Below are 21,762 nucleotides of genomic sequence, written 5' to 3' on the forward strand. Positions count from 1 at the left end.
CTATCCTATCCTATATCCTATCATATCTTCTATTCTATCTCCTATCCTATCCTATCCCCTATCCTATATCATATCCTATATCATATCTCATAGCCTGTAGCATATCCTATTCTATATCCTATCTTTCCTATCCTGTCCTGTCCTGTCTCCTATCCTATAACCTATCCTATCTCCTATCCTATCCTATATCCTATCCTATTCTATATCCTATCTTTCCTATCTTATCCTATCTTTTCTATCTTATCCTATCTCCTATCCTATCTCCTATCCCCTATCCTATCCTATATCCTATCTTTCCTATCCTATCCTATATAGCATTCTATTCTATTCCATTCCATTCCATATTTTCTATCCTATCCTATCTCCTATCCTATGCTATCTCTTATCCTATATATCTCCTATCCCATCCTATCCTATATCCTATCCTTTCCTATATCCTATCTTTCCTGTCCTATCCTATCCTGTCTTCTATCCTATCTCCTATCCTATTTCATATCTCCTATCCTCTATCCTATCCTCTATCCTATTTTTCCTATCCTATATCCTATCCTATCCTTTATAGCATTCTATTCTATTCTATTCTATTCTATTCTATTCTATTCTATTCTATTCTATTCTATTCTATTCTATTCTATTCTATTCTATTCTATTCTATTCTATTCTATTCTATTCTATTCTATTCTATTCTATTCTATTCTATTCTATTCTATTCTATTCTCCCCCAGGACCCCAACTTGGAGCACCATTGAAGCAAACCCGCGACATTGCGAGTTTGACACCCCTGGAATGGAGGACGGGAAGCAACAGGGAGATCTTGATGCAGGACGGTTCTCTTAGCAGAGAGGCCCCCAAACGTTCGGGAACCAGGGAACGGTTCTGTGGAGAGAGGTTTTTCTGTGGACCTTGTGTGTGTGTGTGTGTGTGTGTGTGTGTGTGTGTGTGTGTGTTGGCTTCGTGTGCTTTGCTTATTTGTGCGGCCCACTTGCCGGCATGCTGTGGACCAGTGCAAGTGCACGGACCGGGGGTTGGAGACCCCGGTGTTATCAGCTGTTTTACATTATGGTGGACCCCATCCTTTAAACAAAAGTTAAACTTATGACCCGGTCCTGAAATTGCAGTCTCTGCAGCAGCCCTGTGGTCATTTGTACTTGGGACTGACCCCAAGAACAGTGCAGGACCCCCCACTTATGATACCCGTCCCCCCACCTGCTCCCCAAGAGGTTCCCGCTGGTCTTTTCCCTTCCACACCAGGTCCCCGTAACGTCATGGTTCCGATTAATGAGACAGTTCAAACAACATTCAGGCATTATTTTTCTAAAAAGTCTAGAATAATGAGAACGGAGCATCGGCACTCGTGCATGGATGCCAGAATCTGAATTCTCCTCTCCCAAACCCATTGTATCATACCCAACTCCCTCCCCTAATTACACGTCATTAATCACATTTTCTAAATAGCCCCCCAAAGAAAACGCAAGCTTCACTTCTGTTATCTTGCGGGCCATTCTTATCGAATTTATACATATGGTCCCCGCAGCTTCATTCCATTCAGAGCAAACAATGTAAAGAAAAAGGCCGCCTCTTATACTATCAGAGCAAAAGCATCCAATGTTTTTAATCGGATTCTCACCCCCACCCCAGGCTCATACCTTCCACCTCCCTTAGCAACAGCAGGAGCCCTTAGACTTATATGCCACTTCCCAGTGCTTTACAGTTTGCAGAGTCAGCGGATTGCTCCCCCACAATCTGGGTCCTCATTTGACCGACTTCGGAAGGGTGGAAGGCTGAGTCAACCTTGAGATGGTCAGGATCGAACGCTTGGCTGTGGGCAGTCAGCCTGCAAACGTGCATTCTAGCCACTCTGCCACATCAGGGCTCATGGTGGCGCAATAGAGGCTCTTGAGCAGGGGGTTGGACTAGAAGACCTCTGAGGTCCCTTCCCCTCTGTGATTCTTTAAGGGTCTCCTGCTTGAGCAGGGGGTTGGACTAGAAGACCTCTGAGGTCCCTTCCCCTATGTGATTCTTTAAGGGTCTCCTGCTTGAGGGGGTTGGACTAGAAGACCTCTGAGGTCCCTTCCCCTCTGTGATTCTTTAAGGGTCTCCTGCTTGAGGAGGGGGTTGGATTAGATGACCTCCAAGATCCCTTCCTGCTCTGTGATTCTTTACGGGTCTCCGGCTTGAGCACGGGGCTGGACTAGAAGACCTCTGAGGTACCTTCCCCTCTGTGATTCTTTAAGGGTCTCCTGCTTGAGCAGGGGGCTGAACTAGAAGACCTCTGAGGTCCCTTCCCCTCTGATTCTTTAAGGGTCTCCTGCTTGAGCAGGGGGTTGGACTAGAAGACCTCCGAGGTCCCTTCCAGCTCCGTGATTCTCTAAGGGTCTCTGGCTTGAGCAGGGGGCTGGACTAGATGACCTCTGAGGTCCCTTCCCCTCTGTGATTCTTTAAAGGTCTCCTGCTAGAGCAGGGGGTTGGACTAGAAGACCTCCGAGGTCCCTTCCAGCTCCGTGATTCTCTAAGGGTCTCTGGCTTGAGCAGCGGGCTGGACTAGATGACCTCTGAGGTCCCTTCCCCTCTGTGATTCTTTAAGGGTCTCCTGCTTGAGGAGGGGGTTGGACTAGAAGACCTCTGAGGTCCCTTCCCCTCTGTGATTCTTTAAGGGTCTCCTGCTTGAGGAGGGGGTTGGACTAGAAGACCTCTGAGGTCCCTTCCCCTCTGTGATTCTTTAAGGGTCTCCGGCTTGAGCAGGGGGTTGGACTAGAAGACCTCTGAGGTCCCTTCCCCTATGTGATTCTTTAAGGGTCTCCTGCTTGAGGGGGTTGGACTAGAAGACCTCTGAGGTCCCTTCCCCTCTGTGATTCTTTAAGGGTCTCCTGCTTGAGGAGGGGGTTGGATTAGATGACCTCCAAGATCCCTTCCTGCTCTGTGATTCTTTACGGGTCTCCGGCTTGAGCACGGGGCTGGACTAGAAGACCTCTGAGGTACCTTCCCCTCTGTGATTCTTTAAGGGTCTCCTGCTTGAGCAGGGGGCTGAACTAGAAGACCTCTGAGGTCCCTTCCCCTCTGATTCTTTAAGGGTCTCCTGCTTGAGCAGGGGGTTGGACTAGAAGACCTCCGAGGTCCCTTCCAGCTCCGTGATTCTCTAAGGGTCTCTGGCTTGAGCAGGGGGCTGGACTAGATGACCTCTGAGGTCCCTTCCCCTCTGTGATTCTTTAAAGGTCTCCTGCTAGAGCAGGGGGTTGGACTAGAAGACCTCCGAGGTCCCTTCCAGCTCCGTGATTCTCTAAGGGTCTCTGGCTTGAGCAGGGGGCTGGACTAGATGACCTCTGAGGTCCCTTCCCCTCTGTGATTCTTTAAGGGTCTCCTGCTTGAGGAGGGGGTTGGACTAGAAGACCTCTGAGGTCCCTTCCCCTCTGTGATTCTTTAAGGGTCTCCTGCTTGAGGAGGGGGTTGGACTAGAAGACCTCTGAGGTCCCTTCCCCTCTGTGATTCTTTAAGGGTCTCCTGCTTGAGGAGGGGGTTGGACTAGAAGACTTCTGAGGTCCCTTCCAGCTCCGTGATTCTCTAAGGGTCTCCGGCTTGAGCCGGGGGTTGGACTAGATGACCTCTAAGATCCCTTCCAGCTCCGTGATTCTCTAAGGGTCTCCGGCTTGAGCAGGGGGCTGGACTAGAACAGGGCTTTTCGACCTTTTCACAGATTGTACCACTTTTAGGACATGACAGTATTCGAGTAACACCAGTGCTTAGCAAGGTGTCGAAAACTTGATGACTTTAAAAAAAAGGGGGGGTGAGGGTGGGGAGGTTTGGCCTTTCCCGGTTAGATTCATTCATTTTTATAAAAATGGCCGGTTTATAATATTATGGAAAAGTAAAAAAGTTGAGGTTCAGCGTTAATCCTTCCTTCCTACTATAACAGTGGAACTCGGAAGTCGAGGCCTTTTTATTCCTTTTCCCCTTCTTCCCCTCCTCTTTCCCCTCTCCTGTTTGCTTTTGTATTTTTGCATTTTATTCTATAATCTAATAAAATGTTCCAAACTGTCGGAAAAAAGGAGCAAATGTACCAGTTTTGATTTCTTCGGCGGCGCTTCCTCTGCTGAATCGCTTTCCGTTTCCACTGACAAATGTAGGATGGATTTATCCCTATTTATTAATATATGGAAGGAGAGAAGGAAGAGAGAGGCAGGGAAGGAAAGGGATGGGGGAAGGAAGGCAGATGAGAGAGAAGGAAGGAAAGGGGAGGCAAAGAAGGAAGACGGAGGCAGAGAAGGAAGGAAAGAAGACAAGAGGGAGAGAAGGAAGGAAAACGAGAGGCAAAGAAGGAAGACAGGCAGAGAAGGAAGGAAGGAAGACGAGAGGGAGAGAAGGAAGGAAAACGTGAGGCAAAGAAGGAAGACGAGGGAGGCAGAGAAGGAAGGACTCCATCTCTTTCCTTCCCTGCATCCCTCGGATTCCTTTCTACTTCCGTTCTTGTCTTCCTTCCTTCCTCCATCCAACTTTCTTTTATTGCTTCCTCCCATCCACCCATCCTTCTTCTCTCCCTTGTCTTCCTCCCTTCCCCCATCCGTCCATCTTTCTTTCCTTCCTTCCTCCATCTCCTTCCCTCCCTCTTTTCCTTCTCTCCTTCGTTTCCCTTCTCTCCCTGACTCCAGAATGGCTCCGAGGGGCTTTACCCTCAAAATAGGAATACAGCTTTAAAAAAAAAAGAGAGAAAAGAATGAAAAGCTCCAGACTCCAGACAATCACCCAATGGGCAACCACTAGGCCCCACAGCCTTGCCCAGCAGAAGGCCCAGTTGCAGAATAGGGTTCAGAATAGGGAGGGGGGAGAACCTACTGGGGAGGTGGGGGCGCTGCGACCCACGAGGGGAGGGGACGCCCCAACCTCCCCCCCAACTCTGTGAAGCTCCTTCAGTTCAGCAGCCGCTTCAGGGAAAGGTCGTCAGGGGGAGCCAGGCCACGCCCACCTACAGCTGAATGGCTGGAGAGGACCGGCGCTTCTGCCTGAGGCACTCTGCGCTGCGATTGGTCGTTCTGGGTGTGGAGGGGGGAGGGGGAGTTTTCCCGCCTTTTTTTTTCCCCTGGCCGCCCTTTGGCGTTCAGTTCGTTTACCTCAGGATTTCTCCTCATGATTTCGTCCCTAAAACAATCGTGTCTTTTTTTATCTTTTGGGTATTTACCATGTATTGGACAAACACGAGGTTTTGCTTACGTTCCACGGGGAGAAAAAAATTCCAGCGTAAACGATGAACTGAAGCAGTTCTTAACTAAGATAATCTTTTTGAGGAGAAATAGAGCTCGCTCGGTCTCTCGCTCTCTCGCTCTTTGTGTGTTTGTGTGTGTGGAGAGAAGACAGCGGAAAAAATGACAAAGTGACAGAAATAGAGAAAGGATGACAGAATTGGGAGAGGATGAGAATAGATTGAAAGAAAGAATGACAGACAATTTTCTAGAAGAGGGAAAGGAGCGTATGAGGATGAAAGAATGACAGAAGGAGAAAGAATGAGAAAGAGAATTAGAAGAGAGAGTGACAGAATTAGAAGAGAGGGAGAATGAGAAGAGAATGAAAAGGAAGAATGAGAATAAGGGAAAGAATGAGACGAAAGTAACAACTAAGGGGAGAGAATGAAAAGAGGGAGAGGATGAGAAATGGAGAGAGAAAGAATGACAATTTTCTAGAAGAGGGAAAGGAGAACGTATGAAAGTGACAGAAGGAGAAAGAAAATGAGAGAAAGAATTAGAATAGAAAGAGAAGGACACAGAATTAGAAGAGAGAATGAGGATAAAGAAAGAAAGGGAGAGAATGAGAAGAGAATGGAAAGGTGTAGATTATTATTCAGAAATTTCTAATGAGTCCAGAGGTAGAGAGAGGAAGCCACCGGAAAGTCAGAAATTCAGACAAGTTAATTACATGCAAATAAGAAAAAGTAGAACTTGCTAGCTAACTGAAACCGCAAGCAGAGGAAACACAAAAACAGGATAAGGTTTAGAGCTTAAGCTAGCAAAGGTAGAACCGCAAACAAATATAGGTATGATCAGTGCTTTTTTTGTAAAAGAAAAAGGTGCCGGAACTCACACATGTCATACAAACCGCCTTGCCTACCCTACAAGGTTCCATCCAAAAAAGGTGCCGGAACGCCATTCTGAGCCTTCTATGAGAAAAAAAGCCCTGGGTATGATTATAAGAATTGAGCTTTGTTCATAGAAAATTAGATGGCAATAGATAGGATGTGCAGAAAGGGGCTTCCTGGAACATGGGAGGGATAGTGGTTTGAGGCGGTCTGGAGTAGTTATTGGAGGAGTGGGGAAGGGGCGTTGAGTGGGCAAGGGGAGAGGGGAATCTGCATGGGGGTACGATGTAAAAATGTGTCAAACAGGGCTTTAAGGTGTGGCCGGACTCCTACAGTGTGTTTCAGCTCCCCAAGCCTTTGCAAGTGCTTCTTTTTCAACAAAACTTTGTTGCTGGAATTCCAAGTGAGTTTGTTCGTTTGTTTGTGGATCTTGAGCCACTTTCCAAACAGAATGAAAAGGGAGAAAGGGAAAGAATGAGGGTCAGAGGAAGAATGAGAGAATTGAGAAGAAAAAGAAGAAGGGAAAGAAAGAATTAGAAGAAAGAGAAAGAAGGACACAGTCTCAGGGGGAGAGAAGGAGGAGAGAGGGAGAGGAGGAGAAATAGATTGAGAGAACGACAGAGAGAGACAATTTCCTAGAAGAAAGGGAAACAAGCGGGTATTAAAAGAGAATGGAAGAATGACAGGGAAAGAGAAAGGGACGGAAGGAGAAAGAGAATGAGGAGAGAAAAAGAAGGAGAAAGAATTAGAATAGAGAGAATGAGAAAGAATGGTAGAATTAGAAGAGAAAAGGAAAGAGAATGAAATGAGACAGAATGAGGGAATGAGAAAGAGAAAGAATGATGAGGGAAAGAAAAAGAATGAGGGTGAGAGAAAGAATGAAAGAAAAGAGAATAAGGGAAAGAGAAGGAGAAAGAGTGAGAATGAGAAGAGAGAAAGGGAAAGAATGAGAAAGAATGAGGGTGAAAGAACGAGAGAAAATGAGAAGAAAAATAGAATAAATACGGGAAAGAAAGTGAGACGAAAGAGAGGAAGAATGACGGAATTAGGAGAGAATGAGGAAAAAGGCAGAGAATGAGAAGAGAGAGAAACGAGAAAGAAAGAATGAGAGAAAGAATGAGAGAAGATGTGAATGAGAGAATAAGGGGAAGAAAGAGAAGGAGAAAAGAGATTTATGATCATATTTTAATGCTTCTTTCTGAAATCTAAGAAAGATCCAGAGAAACCATTTAAGCCCTTTGCAATAAGAGAAGCAGAAAATGTTTTCCATAAACGACTTCCCAACCAGAGGGGAGCAAATGCCTCTCTCGGTTCCTCGTTGTTCTATATCGGGGGTGTCCAAACCCGGCAACTGTGGGACTTGTGGACTTCAACTCCCAGCATGCCCCAGCCAGCCCTGGAGGAGAAGCACCTCTAAAAGGGCAGGGGTCTTTCACGCTTCCTAAGCAGTGAGAACGACCAACGGAACAGCTTGCCACCAGAAGTTGCGGATGCTCCAACCCTGGAGGTTTTTAAAGAAGAGACGGGACAGCCATTTGCCTGAAATGGTCAAGGGTCTCCTCCCTGAGCAGGGGATTGGACTAGAGGACCTCCGAGGACCCTTCCAACTCTGTTATCCTGTAAGGGTCTCCCACTTGAGCAGGGGGCTGGACTAGATGACCTCAGAGGCCCCTTCCAACTCTTGTTCTCTAAGGGTCTCCTGCTCGAGCAGGGGGCTGGACTAGAGGACCTCCGAGGGCCCTTCCAGCTCCATTGTGATCGAGCGAGGTCTTTCCTCTCGCATCCTCTCCGCTTCCTGAGAGACCCTGAGGTTTCTCCCCAATCAGCTTCCTCCCAGGTGGGCTGGAGCACCTGCCCTTCCCTCTCCTGAGCGGGGAGCTCCGAAAGGGAAAGTTGGAAGGGAAAGGGAAAGCTGCCAGTTCAGCCGGAGCCTTTCAGAGAAATAGCCTGTTCCCTGGTCTGTTCCAGCTCTATCCTATGCTATCCTAACCTATCCTATCCTAGACCTATCCTATCTTTCCTATCCTATCCTGTCCTGTGTCCTATCCTATACCCTATCCTATATCATATCCTATATCATATCTCATAGCCTGTAGCCTATCCTATTCTATATCCTATCTTTCCTATCCTATCCTGTCTCCTATCCTATCTCATATCTCCTATCCTATCTCCTATCCTATCCTATCCTATCCTATCCTATCCTATCCTATCTAGCATTCTATTCCTATTCTATTCTATTCTATTCTATTCTATTCTATTCTATTCTATTCTATTCTATTCTATTCTATTCTATTCTATTCTATTCTATTCTATTCTATTCTATTCTATTCTATTCCATTCCATTCTATTCCATTCCATATTTTCTATTCTATTCTATTCTACTCTTTCCATATTCTATTCTATTCTAATTTTATTCTATTCTATTAATTCCATTCCATATTTTCTATTCTATTCTATTCTATTCTATTCTATTCTATTCTATTCTATTCTATTCTATTCTATTCTATTCTATTCCGTATTTTCTATCCTATCCTATATCCTATCCTATCTCCTATCCTATCCTATCTCCTATCCTATATATCTCATATCCTATATCATATCCTATATCTCATAGCCTATAGCCTATCCTATTCTATATCCTATCTTTGCTATCCTATCCTGTCCTGTGTCCTATCCTATACCCTATCCTATCTCATATCCTATATATCTCCTATCCTATCCTATATCCTATCCTATTCTATATCCTATCTTTCCTATCCTATCCTATCTTTCCTGTCCTCTATCCTATCCTCTATCCTATTTTTCCTATCCTATCCTATCCTATCCTATCCTATCCTATATAGCATTGCATTCTATTCTATTCTATTCTATTCTATTCTATTCTATTCTATTCTATTCTATTCTATTCTATTCTATTCTATTCTATTCTATTCTATTCTATTCTATTCTATTCTATTCTATTCTATTCTATTCTGTATTTTCTATCCTATCCTATATCCTATCCTATCTCCTATCCTATCCTATCTCCTATCCTATATATCTCCTATCCTATATCATATCCTATATCTCATAGCCTATAGCCTATCCTATTCTATATCCTATCTTTGCTATCCTATCCTGTCCTGTGTCCTATCCTATACCCTATCCTATCTCATATCCTATATATCTCCTATCCTATCCTATATCCTATCCTATTCTATATCCTATCTTTCCTATCCTATCCTATCTTTCCTGTCCTCTATCCTATCCTCTATCCTATTTTTCCTATCCTATCCTATCCTATCCTATATAGCAGGGGTGTCAAACTCAATTTCATTGAGGGCCGCATCAGCATTGCGGTTGCCGTCAGGGGGCCGGGTGAGTATGGCCAGGGTGGGCGTGGCCTACTGGGTGGGCGTGGCTAGAGTGCGTATGGCCTACTGGGTGGGCGTGGCCAGCTCTACATCGTTCGCATCAAGGGTGCCTATGGGGGGCCTGGGCAGGAGTGGGACAGATCTGAGGGTCTCTGGCAGGAGGAGGGTCTCTGGGCCAGGGCCAAGGCAGTGGGGGCCGTTCCCTCACTGTTTCCAGGATGGCTTCGCGGGCCACATGAAACCACTTCGCGGGCCGGATCCGGCCCCCGGGCCTTGTGTTTGACACGTCTGCTATATAGCATTGCATTCTATTCTATTCTATTCTATTCTATTCTATTCTATTCTATTCTATTCTATTCTATTCTATTCTATTCTATTCTATTCTATTCTATTCTATTCTATTCTAATCTCCTATCCTATCCTATAGCCTATCCTATTCTATATCCTATCTTTCCTATCCTATCCTGTCCTGTGTCCTATCCTACACCCTATCCTATCTCCTATTCTATCTCCTATCCTATCCTATCTTATCCTATCCTGTCCTGTTCTCCCCCAGGACCCCAACTTGGAGCACCATTGAAGCAAGCAGGCCTCAAAGGGTGGAGAGTCAGCGTTGCCCTCCCCTCCCCCCCCAAGCCTTTTCAAAGCAAGGAAAGCGAAAGTCCCTTTTGCAGCCAAGAGTTGTTGGCCGCTTTCAAGGGTTGCGCAATCTCCGGACTCTCCCCCCCCCATCGAAATCTCCGCCTGCAATCAGAAGGACGGGGAGATCCGGCAGAGCAGCAGCCACGGAGAGCAGTGGATCCACCGGATCCCTTCAACTAGGTGAGAGACACCTCCCCCCCTTGCTCCAAAGCACCAAGACCCCTCAAGTTGGCATTGCTGTGGCGACAGAGAGGAACTGGGTGAGGGGGGGTGGGGGTCTTCCTGGGCATCTGGTGGGAAGGGGGGGTCAAGGGCCGACTCCTTTGACTACAAGGGGTCCCTCGTCTGGAAGGGCGGGGGAGCAGACCAAAGCTCTTGCAGGGATTGGGTTTGGTTAGTCGAGAGAAAAGGAGAAGGGGGGGATATGATAGCATTCCAGTATTTGGGGGGGGCTTCCCCAAAGGAAAGGAAGGGGTTCACCTATTCTCCAAAGCCCCAGAAGGCAGGAGAAGAAGCAACGGATGGAATCAGATCAAGGAGAGAAGCAATGTGGAATTCAGGGGAAGGTCCTAACGGTGGGGACAATTAGCCAGTGGAACTGCTTGCCACCAGAGGTTGTGGGTGCTTCATTACTGGAGGCTTTTAAGAAGCGACTGGACAGTCACTTGTCTGAAATGGTCAAGGGTCTCTGGCTTGAGCAGGGGCTGGACTAGAAGACCTCCGAGGTCCCTTTCAGCTCTGTCGTTCGGTAAGGGTCTCCTGCTTGAGCAGGGGGCTGGACTAGATGACTTCCAAGGTCCCTTCCAACTTATTATCATTATCATTATCATTATTCCCGCCAAGTTGACTGCAGCCTGGACTGGAGAAGTCCAATCCGTGTTGCTGTAGAACCGTTAGCATCTCATCATACACATGACAAGGTCTTTCCAAAGCTCAATACATAACAGATAGCATCACCACCAGATGGATTCATAACTGGCTGACAGGCCGTACTCAGCATGTGGTCCTCAATGGAACCGCATCTACATGGAAGGAAGTGTGTAGTGGGGTGCCCCAGGGCTCTGTTCTGGGCCCTGTGCTCTTCAACATCTTCATCAACGATTTGGACGAGGGGATAGATGGGGAACTCATCAAATTTGCAGATGACACCAAGCTGGCAGGAATAGCCAATACTCCAGAAGATAGGCTTAAGATACAGGAGGATCTGGACAGACTCGAACACTGGGCGCTATCTAACAAAATGAAATTCAATGGTGAAAAAAGTAAGGTTCTACATTTAGGCAGGAAAAATCAAATGCACAGGTATAGTATAGGTGGTACCTTGCTCGATAGTAGTAAGTGTGAGAGGGATCTCAGAGTCCTAGTAGACAATCACTTCAATATGAGCCAGCAGTGTGCTGCAGGTGCCAAAAAAGCCAACACAGTGCTAGGCTGCATTAACAGAGGGACAGAATCAAGATCACGTGAAGTACTAATACCACTTTACAAAGCCTTGGTAAGGCCACACCTGGAATACTGCATCCAGTTTTGATCACCATGATGTAAAAAGGACGTTGAGACTCTGGAAAGAGTGCAGAGAAGAGCAACAAAGATGATCGGGGGACTGAAGGCTAAAACATAAGGAACGGCTGCTGGAATTGGGTATGTCTAGTTTAATTTATTTATTAAATTTATATACCGCCCTATTCCCGTAGGACTCAGGGCGGTTTACAGGGAGAGTTAAAAACAAACATACAAAAGTTAAAATCAGATTATTATTATTATTAAAATTAATTAAATCAAGTCCCCAATTTAAACTAAAACCCAAGAAAATTAAAACCCCTCAGCCTGGGCCAGACAGCTCGAAGAGCCAAGTTTTCAGGTCCCGGCGAAATGAGCGAAGGTCGGGGGCAGTCCTAAGTTCCATTGGGAGTTGGTTCCATAGGGCCGGCGCGCCCACAGAGAACGCTCTTCCCCTGGGAATAACCCGCCGGCATTCCTTAACCGGTGGTATCCTGAGAAGGCCCTCCCTGTGGGAGCACACAGGACGAAGGGAGCTTGATGCCGGCAGCAGGTGTTCCCTCAGATATCCTGGACCCTCGCCATTTAGGGCTTTATAGGTCATCACCAGCACCTTGAATCTCACCCAAAGGGCAACCAGAAGCCAATGCAGCTCGCGGAGAAGAGGTGTTACATGGGAGTATCGGGAATCCCCCATCACAACAGGCGCGGCCGCATTGTGCGCCAGTTGAAGCCTCCGAGTGGTCCTCAAGGGCAGCCCCATGTAGAGAGCGTTGCAGTAGTCTAAACAGGAGGTCACGAGCGCATGAAGAGAAGGACGAGGGGGGACATGATAGCAGCGTTGGACTAGAGGACCTCCAAGGTCCCTTCCAACTCTTGTCATTCTGTGATTCTGCAAGGGTCTCCTGCTGGAGCAGGGGGCCGGACTAGATGACCTCCGAGATCCCTTCCAGCTCTATTCCGATCGATTGAGGTCTTCCTAGAGATCGGCTTGCATCTTCTCAAGCTTCCCGAGAGACCCGGCATCTGGCCCTGATGTTTCTCCTCCCTTGGCTTCCTCCAAGGTCAGCTGGAGCGCCCGGCCTTCCTCCCCACCCCCAACTCTTGAAAAGGGAAGTTGAAAGGGAAAGTGAAGGCTGCCAGTTCAGCTTTGAAGCATTTTCCGAGAAATCTCTGCGGATACGAGAAACGGAAAGCAGAGTTGGATGTTATGCAAGGAAGCTGGCTTGACCAAGGGGTCAGCCAAGAGATCCTGCCTGTGGAGGACAAACGTGTGTTGCAGTGGGGCAGCCGAGAAAGGGGTCAGTCTTTTACAGATACCGCTCATTTCGCCGGGACTTGAAAACCTGGTTCTTCGAGCTGTTTGGCCCAGACTGAGGGGTTTTAATTTAATTTAATTTAATTGGGTTTTTGTTTAACTTCAGGGACTGTAATTTAATCAATAGTTTTAATTGATTTTAATTCTGTATACTATGTATTTTAATTTTCCCGGTAAACCGCCCTGAGTCCTACGGGAATAGGGCGGTATATAAATTTAAATAATAAATAAATAAATTGTAACATAAGGTATTTGCTCCTTTGTTTGATCTCCTGAGCTTCTCCACACTTACCACGACAAGAAGCTCTCATCCGGGAGTATAGTAAGATCCTGCTAAACTCCTCTCTACCCATTCATGCCTATACCTCTGATCTCTTTTAAGATGTCGATTCAAGTCAATAAATCCACCACTCCTCACAGCGCTTAAGCTGCTGGCCGAACATCAGAGCACCACACAAAAGTGGACGGAAGCGTGGAGTAGCGATACCTCCCAAGGTATTTCTGAGCATATTAATCCTAATAGTATACCTCCAGGATTTAATCTACCCCGACACATATGGGCAGGGCTTTTTTTCTCATAGAACGCTCAGAACGGAGTTCCGGCACCTTTTTTGGATGGAACCTTGTAGGGTAGGCAAGGCGGGTTGTATGACATGTATGAGTTCCGGCACCTTTTTCTTTTACAAAAAAAGCACTGCATATGGGTGACATACAATAGAATTAGAACGGCTCATGGGGTGTGTGCCGATTCTCTGTGTAAACGGGGAAAGACACCTTCGGCACAATGTGATTGCGGGGCTCCCCGACAGACTATCCAACATATAGCGAGGGAATGCACTAATAGAAGATACCCAGGAGATTTTAAGGACTTCCTCTGCGTAACAACGGCAGCTACCGACTGGATCTCCAAACTGGACATTAAGCTCTGAAATGTTATTTCTGTTTTCCTCTTAGGTTTTTATAATTGCTTCTTTTTTAAAAAAAATTGTTTTAACTCTTCTAACTTGTACATCTGAAGTGCTTTTAATTCTTTGTGTGACCAGCCATACGCTAAATAAATAAATCTCTGAGAGCTTTGACGCTCCATTGTCATTCAGAGCTTGAGCAGTTTCTAAGAATCCTTCGCTTCCCACCCCACACCCCCTTGTGGACCATTTGATTTCAATGTTCTGCAACTAGCCGTTCTACAAGGGATGGTGGGTGGAAGGAAGGAAGGAAGGAAGGAAGGAAGGAAGGAAGGAAGGAAGGTAGGTGGGTAGGTGTCTCCCAATCTGAAATCATCCAAGGGAAGCCCCCTCCTCTTCCAGGACCCCAGGTTGGAGCACAATTGAAGGAAGGAGAAGCAGACCTTAAAAGGGTAGGGAGTCAGGGTTGCCCCCCTCTTTTTTTCCTTGCAGGAAGCCTTTTTAAGGAAGGGAAACCCAGAGGCCATCTGGCAGCCCAGAAACGCTGGCGGTTGTGCAATCTCTGGACTCTGCTCCCACCGAAAGCTCCACACGGCAGTTAGAAGGACGGGAAGTTCCGGCAGAGAAGCAGCAGCCAAGGAGAGCAGCAGATCCACCGGCCATCAGAGGGGATTCCCGATCCCTCCAACCAGGTGAGACTCTTCCCGCCCCCCTCTCCCCGGCCCCCAAAGTGCCAAGACTCCCATGTTAGCATGGCTTAACTGGGACCGGGTGAGGGCAGGGCTCTTTCTGGGCATCTGGTGGAAAGCGAGTCAAGGTCCCTTATCCTTTGATAAGAGTCCCCCGTCTGGAGGGGCGAGGGAGCAGATGAAGGCATTGGGTTTGGTCAGTCTAGAGAAAAAGGAGGACTCGGGGGTGGGGGGGTGGGAATGATAGCAACATTCCAGTATTTGGGGGGTTGCCCCAAAGGAGAGGGGGGGTCAACCTATTCTCCGAACAAGAACAAAAAACAATGGATGGAATCTAGTCCAGGAGAGAAGCAACCTAGAACTAAGGAGAAACTTCCTAGCAGTGAGGACAATTAACCAGTGGAACTGCTTGCCACCAGACGTTGTGGGTGCTCCGTCACTGGAGGCTTTTAAGAAGAGACCGGGCAAACCACCTGTCTGAAATGGTGTCGGGCAGACATGTCAAACACAAGGCCCGGGATATTCAAGAAATAGATAAGGTTTTCTCCGCAGTTCTTTTTTTGTTGGGTATTGTTACAGATTTTACTGTTCTAGATACAAAATTGATGTTGAACTTAATTACGGCAGCGAGACTTTTAGTAGCGCAATATTGGAAGAAGGAGGAGCTGCCGACTATTAGAAGAGTGGACTTTGAAAGTTTCTAACTTGGCGGAGATGACAAAGATTTCAGCGTATTTGAAAGAACAATCGCAACAGAGATATACTGTGGAGTGGAGAAGATGGATCGAATATATTCAGAATAAATACGGGACCAAAAAGTTTCATTTAGCATTTGAATAAGTAGTGGTTTTATATGATGTATAACTAGCTTGTAGTTATTTTATTTATTTATTTTATGGTCATTTAAATATTTGTATTTACTGTTTTTAGTCGGGCATATGTTTAATTTTTTTTTTAACTTTTGTATTTTTGTATTTTTTATATATTTGCCCTGTTCACCGCCCTGAGTCCTTCGGGAGAAGGGCGGTATATAAATAAAATTATTATTATTATTATTATTATTATTATTATTATTATTAAGAGTTAAAGTGCGATAGAATTTAATATTTTATTGTTGTTTGCATATTTTAGATTATGCTTGTTTGTATTTTTATACCCTGCATTTAGCTCTGGGAAGTCGGGGAGGGGGGGGAGGGGAGGGGAGAGTTGGGGGGAGGGGGAGGGGAGGGGTTTTGTATTTAAAAATGTACTGTAAAACTTATTTATTTATTTAATTAAATTTTTATACCGCCCTATTCCCGAAGGACTCAGGGCGGTTTACAGGGCAGCATAAAATACAATATAAAAATAGTATAAATTAAAATAGATTAAATTACATAAGCCCAACAATTAAAACAATATTAAAAGCTAAAACCCCTTCAGTCCAGGCCTGATAGATCAAAGAACCAGGTTTTCAGATCCCGGCAAAATGAACGCAGATCGGGGGCAGTCCGAAGTTCCACCGGTAAATCATTCCAAAGGGCAGGCGCGCCCACAGAGAATGCCCTCCCCCTGGGGATCACCCGCCGGCACTCCTTAACCGCCGGCACCCTGAGAAGGCCCTCCCTGTGGGAGCGCACAGGACGATGGGAAGTTGATGCCAGCAGCAGGTGTTCCCTTAGATAATCCGGACCCAAGCCATTTAGAGCTTTATAGGTCATTACCTACCCATTAGGGTCTAAATGCCACCTATAAAACATTTTATAAAAATTCTCTCTTAAATTTTGGGCCTGTGTAAATTTTACGTTTCTAACCCAAATCTTTTCCCAAGTATCCATCGTTATAAGGTAAAGGTTCCCCCGCACATGCGTGCTAGTCGTTTCCGACTCTAGGGGCCGGTGCTCATCTCCGTTACAAAGCCGAGGAGCCAGCGCTTGTCCGAGGACGTCTCCGTGGTCATGTGGCCGGTATGACTAGACGCCAAAGGCGCACGGAACGCTGTTACCTTCCCACCGCAGTGGTCCCTATTTTTCTACTTGCATTTTTACATGCTTTCAAACTGCTAGGTTGGCAGAAGCTGGGACGAGTAACAGGCGCTCACTCTGTTACGCGGCATTCGGGATTCGACCCGCCAAGCTGCCAATCTTCTGATCGACAAGCTCAGTGTCCTAACCCACTGAGCCACCGCGTCCCTCTATCCATTGTTATAACCAGTGCTTTTTTTGTGAAAGAAAAAGGTGCCGCAACTCACACATGTCATACAACCCACCTTGCTTATCCTACAAGGTTCCATCCAAAAAAGATGCTGGAGCATCTTTTTTTCTATGAGAAAAAAAGCCCTGGTTATAACCTCCGCTGCAGAGGCAGTGGGAAGCGGAGGAGGGAGGGGGAGGGAAGAGCAGGGGACTCGGCAACAAGGGTGACACAGAAGCACCTGTGTTGTGGGGGGGAGGGATATTCCAGGTAATTTGGGGGGGGGTCTTGCTGCTTTTCTGACATTTCTGATGAGTCCTGTCCAGGCAGCCGGAGGAGGGGAGAGCTCGAATCAGGGAGCAGGGGAGGGACACCTTGCTCGAAAGCCCCCGCCCCCTTACGACTCTCAATCCCATCTCCCACGTCCTTCTGCAGGAACTTTTCCAGTGACACCTCCCCCCATGGAGGGATCTGGGGGAGGGGGGAAAGAATGGTAGGGAGTTGGTGCTTCACTCTCCTGCCTCCTTCCCTGAAAGCCTCTCTTGACCAAATTGGGGGGGGAGGGGTGGGTGGGCTTGGCTGAAGCTCCAGTATTCCCCGGAAGGGGAAAAAGGAGGAAGTTTGCAGGCATGTGCATGCGTGTTTGCGTGTCTGTGTGTGTGTGTGCATTCTTGGATGGGCTGGGGCAATTCTCAACTGGTTTTTATGCCCCTCCCCCATAAGAGAACTTGGAGATAATTTTAAGGGAAGGAAATAAGTTATATGGATCACGCTCTCCAGCCCCCCCCCCGCCGCGCAAAGAATCCCCAATACCAAAAGCCAAAGGCAGCCTTTTCCCATACCATCGATCCAAACTTGTAAATCCCGCCACGTACTGGTTGAATACTACTGCAGTTGTTGCACAAAAGTGCATCCCGACAATGAATTCCAACACATTTGGACACTGGCGGTGCAATTCCCTGATGGGAATCCCCTTCCCCAAAGCCTTTACACGGGTGGTCTTTTGCCAGTGTACCCAATGACCCTTTCATATAATAATAATAATAATAATAATAATAATAATAATAATAATAATAATAATAATAATAATAATAATAATAATAATAATAATAATAATAATAAAGTTGGAAGGGACCTTGGAGGTCATCTAGTCCAACCCCCTGCTCAGGCAGGAAACCTTATACCATTTCAGGCAAATGGCTGTCCAGTCTCTTCTTAAAAACTTCCAGTGTTGGAGCATTCACCGCTTCTGGAGGCAGGTTGTTCCACTGGTTAGTTGTTCTAACTGTCAGGAAATTTCTCCTTAGTTCTAGGTTGCTTCTCTCCTTGACTAGTTTCCATCCGTTGCTTCTTGTCCTGCTTTCAGGTGCTTTGGAGAATAGCTTGACCCCCTCTTCTTTGTGGTAGCCCCTGAGAGATTGGAACACTGCTATCATGTCACCCCTCACCCTTCTCTTCATTAAACTACACATACCCAATTCTAGCAACCGTTCCCTGTATGTTTTAGCCTCCAGCCTCATCTTTGTTGCTCTTCTCTGTACCCTTTCTAGAGTCTCAACATCTTTTTTACATCGTGGTGACCAAAACTGGATGCAGTATTCCAGGTGTGGCCTTACCAAAGCATTGTCATGAAACGGCTTTCTGATGTTGGAGAGGGGGGAGGAGGACAAACCTGGGGAAGGGGCTTCGGGAAGGGGTATGAAGTGACCCCAGCACAACTCGCTCATTAGAGACACCAGTCAGTCGTGGCCTCCTACAGATGGTTCTTCTCTCTTGCAGGACAGCAGCAGAGTCAGCGACCCGCGGGAGCCGAGCATGGCCCAGACGGACGATGCCATCGAGACCCCAGCCCTGGGCCGCCCCTTCCAGCTGGGGATGCTGTACGACTGCCGCAAGGATGCCCTCATCCCCGGTAGGAGCTGGAGGAGAGGCTGATGGGTCTTGGGAGAGAGGGAGGGAAGGAGACGGGCACTGCCATTGTTAAGAATTGTTGTGCAGAGGTCTCCTTGTGCTACCAAAGAGTTGCACAGACAAGGAAGAGTACTGAGAGCAGTAAGAGTCACACAGTAACCACAAGAGTACACTGAGTTGTGAAAGCAAAAAGTACTTTACTTTTGAGGTGGTGTAAAAACAAAAATGCACGGTCAAAATAAACAGTCCAGGTCATACACAATAGCAACAGTCCAAGGAGTAGTCCAAAATACAAAGTCTTCTTACCGTTCCAGAGGTCAATACACAGTTGTACAGGTTTATCACAGTAGTAAACCAACAGTACAGCAAAACAGAGCAAAAACAGTAATAGTAGAGAGAGCAGTGAATTCAGAGACAGAGAAGCTACGTTCCTAGCTCCCTCTTATGGCCATGAGAACACTTACACACCCATTGGCCAATTAACGTCTTAAAGTCACAATATCACGGTTAATATATTTTCAACCCAACTATGTAGGCTATCACCATATGCCTAACAGCCATAGAGGCACAGGCTCAGCCCAGTGACAGAGTGGAGCTCCTGGGCACATGGCCTACTGTTAGCAGCTAGCTAAGTAGGATCTTCTGCCTGGGAAGGCGCATCCATCCCTTGGCCGGGCACACAGCAGGGCTGGCCTTGACTACCAACCACCGGGTAGGTTCCCAAACCAAAGTCAGTGAAATGATTCACTAAATGGCTAAGAAAAGGGAGTTGAGATCCCACCCAGAGTGGTGAAGTGAGGGATTTAACTCTCAAGTTGTGATGCTGCTGCTTTTCTTGGGGGCGGGTCTGAAGAGAGAAGACGACTCAGAACCCCAGAAGCAAAACATGGTTTCTCCAGGGAGTTGGAGATCCTTGAAATTGATAGGTGCACAGCAATTCCCATCCCTCTCTGCTCAGTCGGAAGCTTTTGGAGATACTGGTATTTGGAAAAACAAGCAGGAGGTTTCTCTGGTGATGGCCGGACAGAGCAAATGAGGGAACTTTCCAGGGAAACCTATGACTCCACTGTCCCAACACTCTGGAGCTTCTCTATCCAGTTGCAGGTGTTCTGGAAGAGAGCGTTCAATTCATCTCCCTGTTTTCATCTCTTCCGTGCAGGCGTCACCCTTTGGGACTACAGCTCTCTCCAGAAGGACTTGACCATCAGGCCTCAGCCCAAGACCGAATCGGAAATAATTGCGTCTGACAGCATTGATGACAAAACATCCGCCTTGGACATCTCAGCATCGCTCAAGGCCAGTTTCCTTGGGGGGCTGATTGAAGTGGGAGGCTCGGCCAAGTATCTTCACGACACCAAGAAGTCCAAGCAACAGGCCAGAGTCACTGTCCAGTACAAAACCACCACCAGGTATGAGCAGCTGACCATGAGCCACCTAGGAATCCAGAATGTCTCCTACCCAGCGGTCTTTGAGCATGGCACGGCCACCCACGTGGTCACCGCCATCCTCTACGGAGCCCAGGCTTTCTTCGTGTTTGACCGAGAGGTTTCTTCGGAGGAGACAATAAAAGATATTGAAGGAAGTCTCCAGGCGACACTCACAAAGGAAATATCTATCGGAGGAGAAGCAAAGGTCAAATACAACGAGGAGGAGAAAGAGAATGCTCTGAAGTTTAGCTGCAAGTTCCACGGAGACTTTTCTTTGGAGAAAAATCCAGTGACTTTCCAAGATGCCATCAAAGTTTATGAAATTCTACCAAAAATGTTAGGGGAACATGGGGAGAATGCTGTGCCTATGAGGGTCTGGCTCTACCCACTGACCAAATTGGATACCAAAGCAGCTAAGATGGTCCGTGAGATCAGCCTAGCGTTGATCTTTGATGCTGAAAAGATCTTGGAGGACCTCAACGAACTCCGGATGCAAAGCAACGATCTAGTCAAGAATCCCATTTGTGACACATTCCCTGAGATCCAGAGGAAGATCAAGCAGTTCAATGACTTGTGCAAGCAACACAGGCAGACTTTCCAGAAACAGCTGGCCAGAATGTTGCCTTCCATCCGGGGTGGAGGGCAAGAGGAAGCGACCCTGGTGGACATCTTGATGTCCGTCAACCAGTCGCCCTTCAACAGTCAAAAGCTCTCTGAATTTCTGGTCACCAAGAAAAGGGAAATTAACTTTGTCAAATGTTACCTGACGATTCTAAGTGACATGCAAGTTATCTCATCTCAGAACAAGCTGGAGGAGATAGTGCTAAACCCCCAGAATGTATACGTGGTCGCCTTTATTTTCACCTCTTTGTATAAGAAGGAACCATTTCTGTTGAGCTTACAGGACTGGCTTCAGGAGCAATTCTTGGAAGAATCAGCTAAGTCCACAAGGTCCAGTCCTGGGCAGGACGAAGACGTGGCCTGGTTTGAGAACAAGGGGTGGACCCGGAATGCTCGCCAAGCTGCCAAATCCATCAAAGACTTTTTCAGTGTCAATCGATCGAATGAGAAGGTCCGCGTTGTCGTGGCCTCACTCCCAGATGTGGACACCTCAGGAGCCTCCATTTACCTTTATGAAGACGGAGAGCTGGTCAGCAAGAACTTTGAGTTGCCCTCAAAACCTCTCCCTTTCCTGATCGGTGAACTGAGACACGACAGCGTTCAGCTGAAGTTTCAGCCCGCTGAATACGGGAGGGCTACAATCTCCAGCTATCTGGTAGAGTACAAGATTTCAGGGGAAGAGGACTGGAAGACCGTGAGGACAGAGGACGTCGGGGAGATGTTCCTGCTGAAAGATCTGCCTCCAAACACAGAGTACCAGTTCAAGTATGCTGCTGGTTGCAAGCTGGGCCTTAGTAAAACCAGTGACCTGAGCCCACCCATAAAGACCCTTCCCACCAGCCCGCCTGAGAAATTAAGAACGGTCACTGCAGCAGCATCTGTCATCTCTGTGGCCTGGATGAGTCCCAGTGTCGTTGCCTCGGGAGTTGTGGTCAAGGAGTACAAGGTGGAGTACAGAACGGTGGAGGCTGGAGTTGGGAACGACCAGTGGACTGAAAAAAGGACTGGGAGAAAAATAGAGGTTTACCCTATTGAAGGTCTGAAGCAGCAAACAGCGTATAGAATACGGGTGTCTGCTGTGTGTGATAATGGAGCTCTGAGTGTCCCCAGCGAGGAGGTGGAGGTCTCCACATCACTGGAGGAAGAAGATGCAGACAATGTAT

General features: G+C 47.1%; 1 protein-coding gene and 1 long non-coding RNA gene across 2 annotated transcripts in view; one reads left to right on the top strand and one right to left on the bottom strand.

Moving 5' to 3' along the window:
* LOC308678092 overlaps positions 1–21,762 on the bottom strand; it is a 400,336-nt gene that overhangs the window by 211,376 nt on the left and 167,198 nt on the right. The gene's annotated exons all lie outside the window — the stretch shown is intronic.
* LOC308677831 (stonustoxin subunit alpha-like) overlaps positions 10,853–21,762 on the top strand; it is a 34,325-nt gene continuing 23,415 nt past the window's right edge. The window contains exons 1-4 of the mRNA XM_081344528.1: positions 10,853–11,697; positions 13,257–14,471; positions 18,420–18,552; positions 19,711–21,758. Coding sequence (XP_081200654.1) covers positions 18,456–18,552; positions 19,711–21,758 — 2,145 coding nt within the window. The 5' untranslated portion in view covers positions 10,853–11,697; positions 13,257–14,471; positions 18,420–18,455. The remainder of the gene's footprint in view (positions 11,698–13,256; positions 14,472–18,419; positions 18,553–19,710; positions 21,759–21,762) is intronic.

This window comes from Vipera berus (genome assembly GCF_964194415.1).
Source record: "Vipera berus genome assembly, chromosome: Z".
NCBI classification, from domain to species: domain Eukaryota; kingdom Metazoa; phylum Chordata; class Lepidosauria; order Squamata; family Viperidae; genus Vipera; species Vipera berus.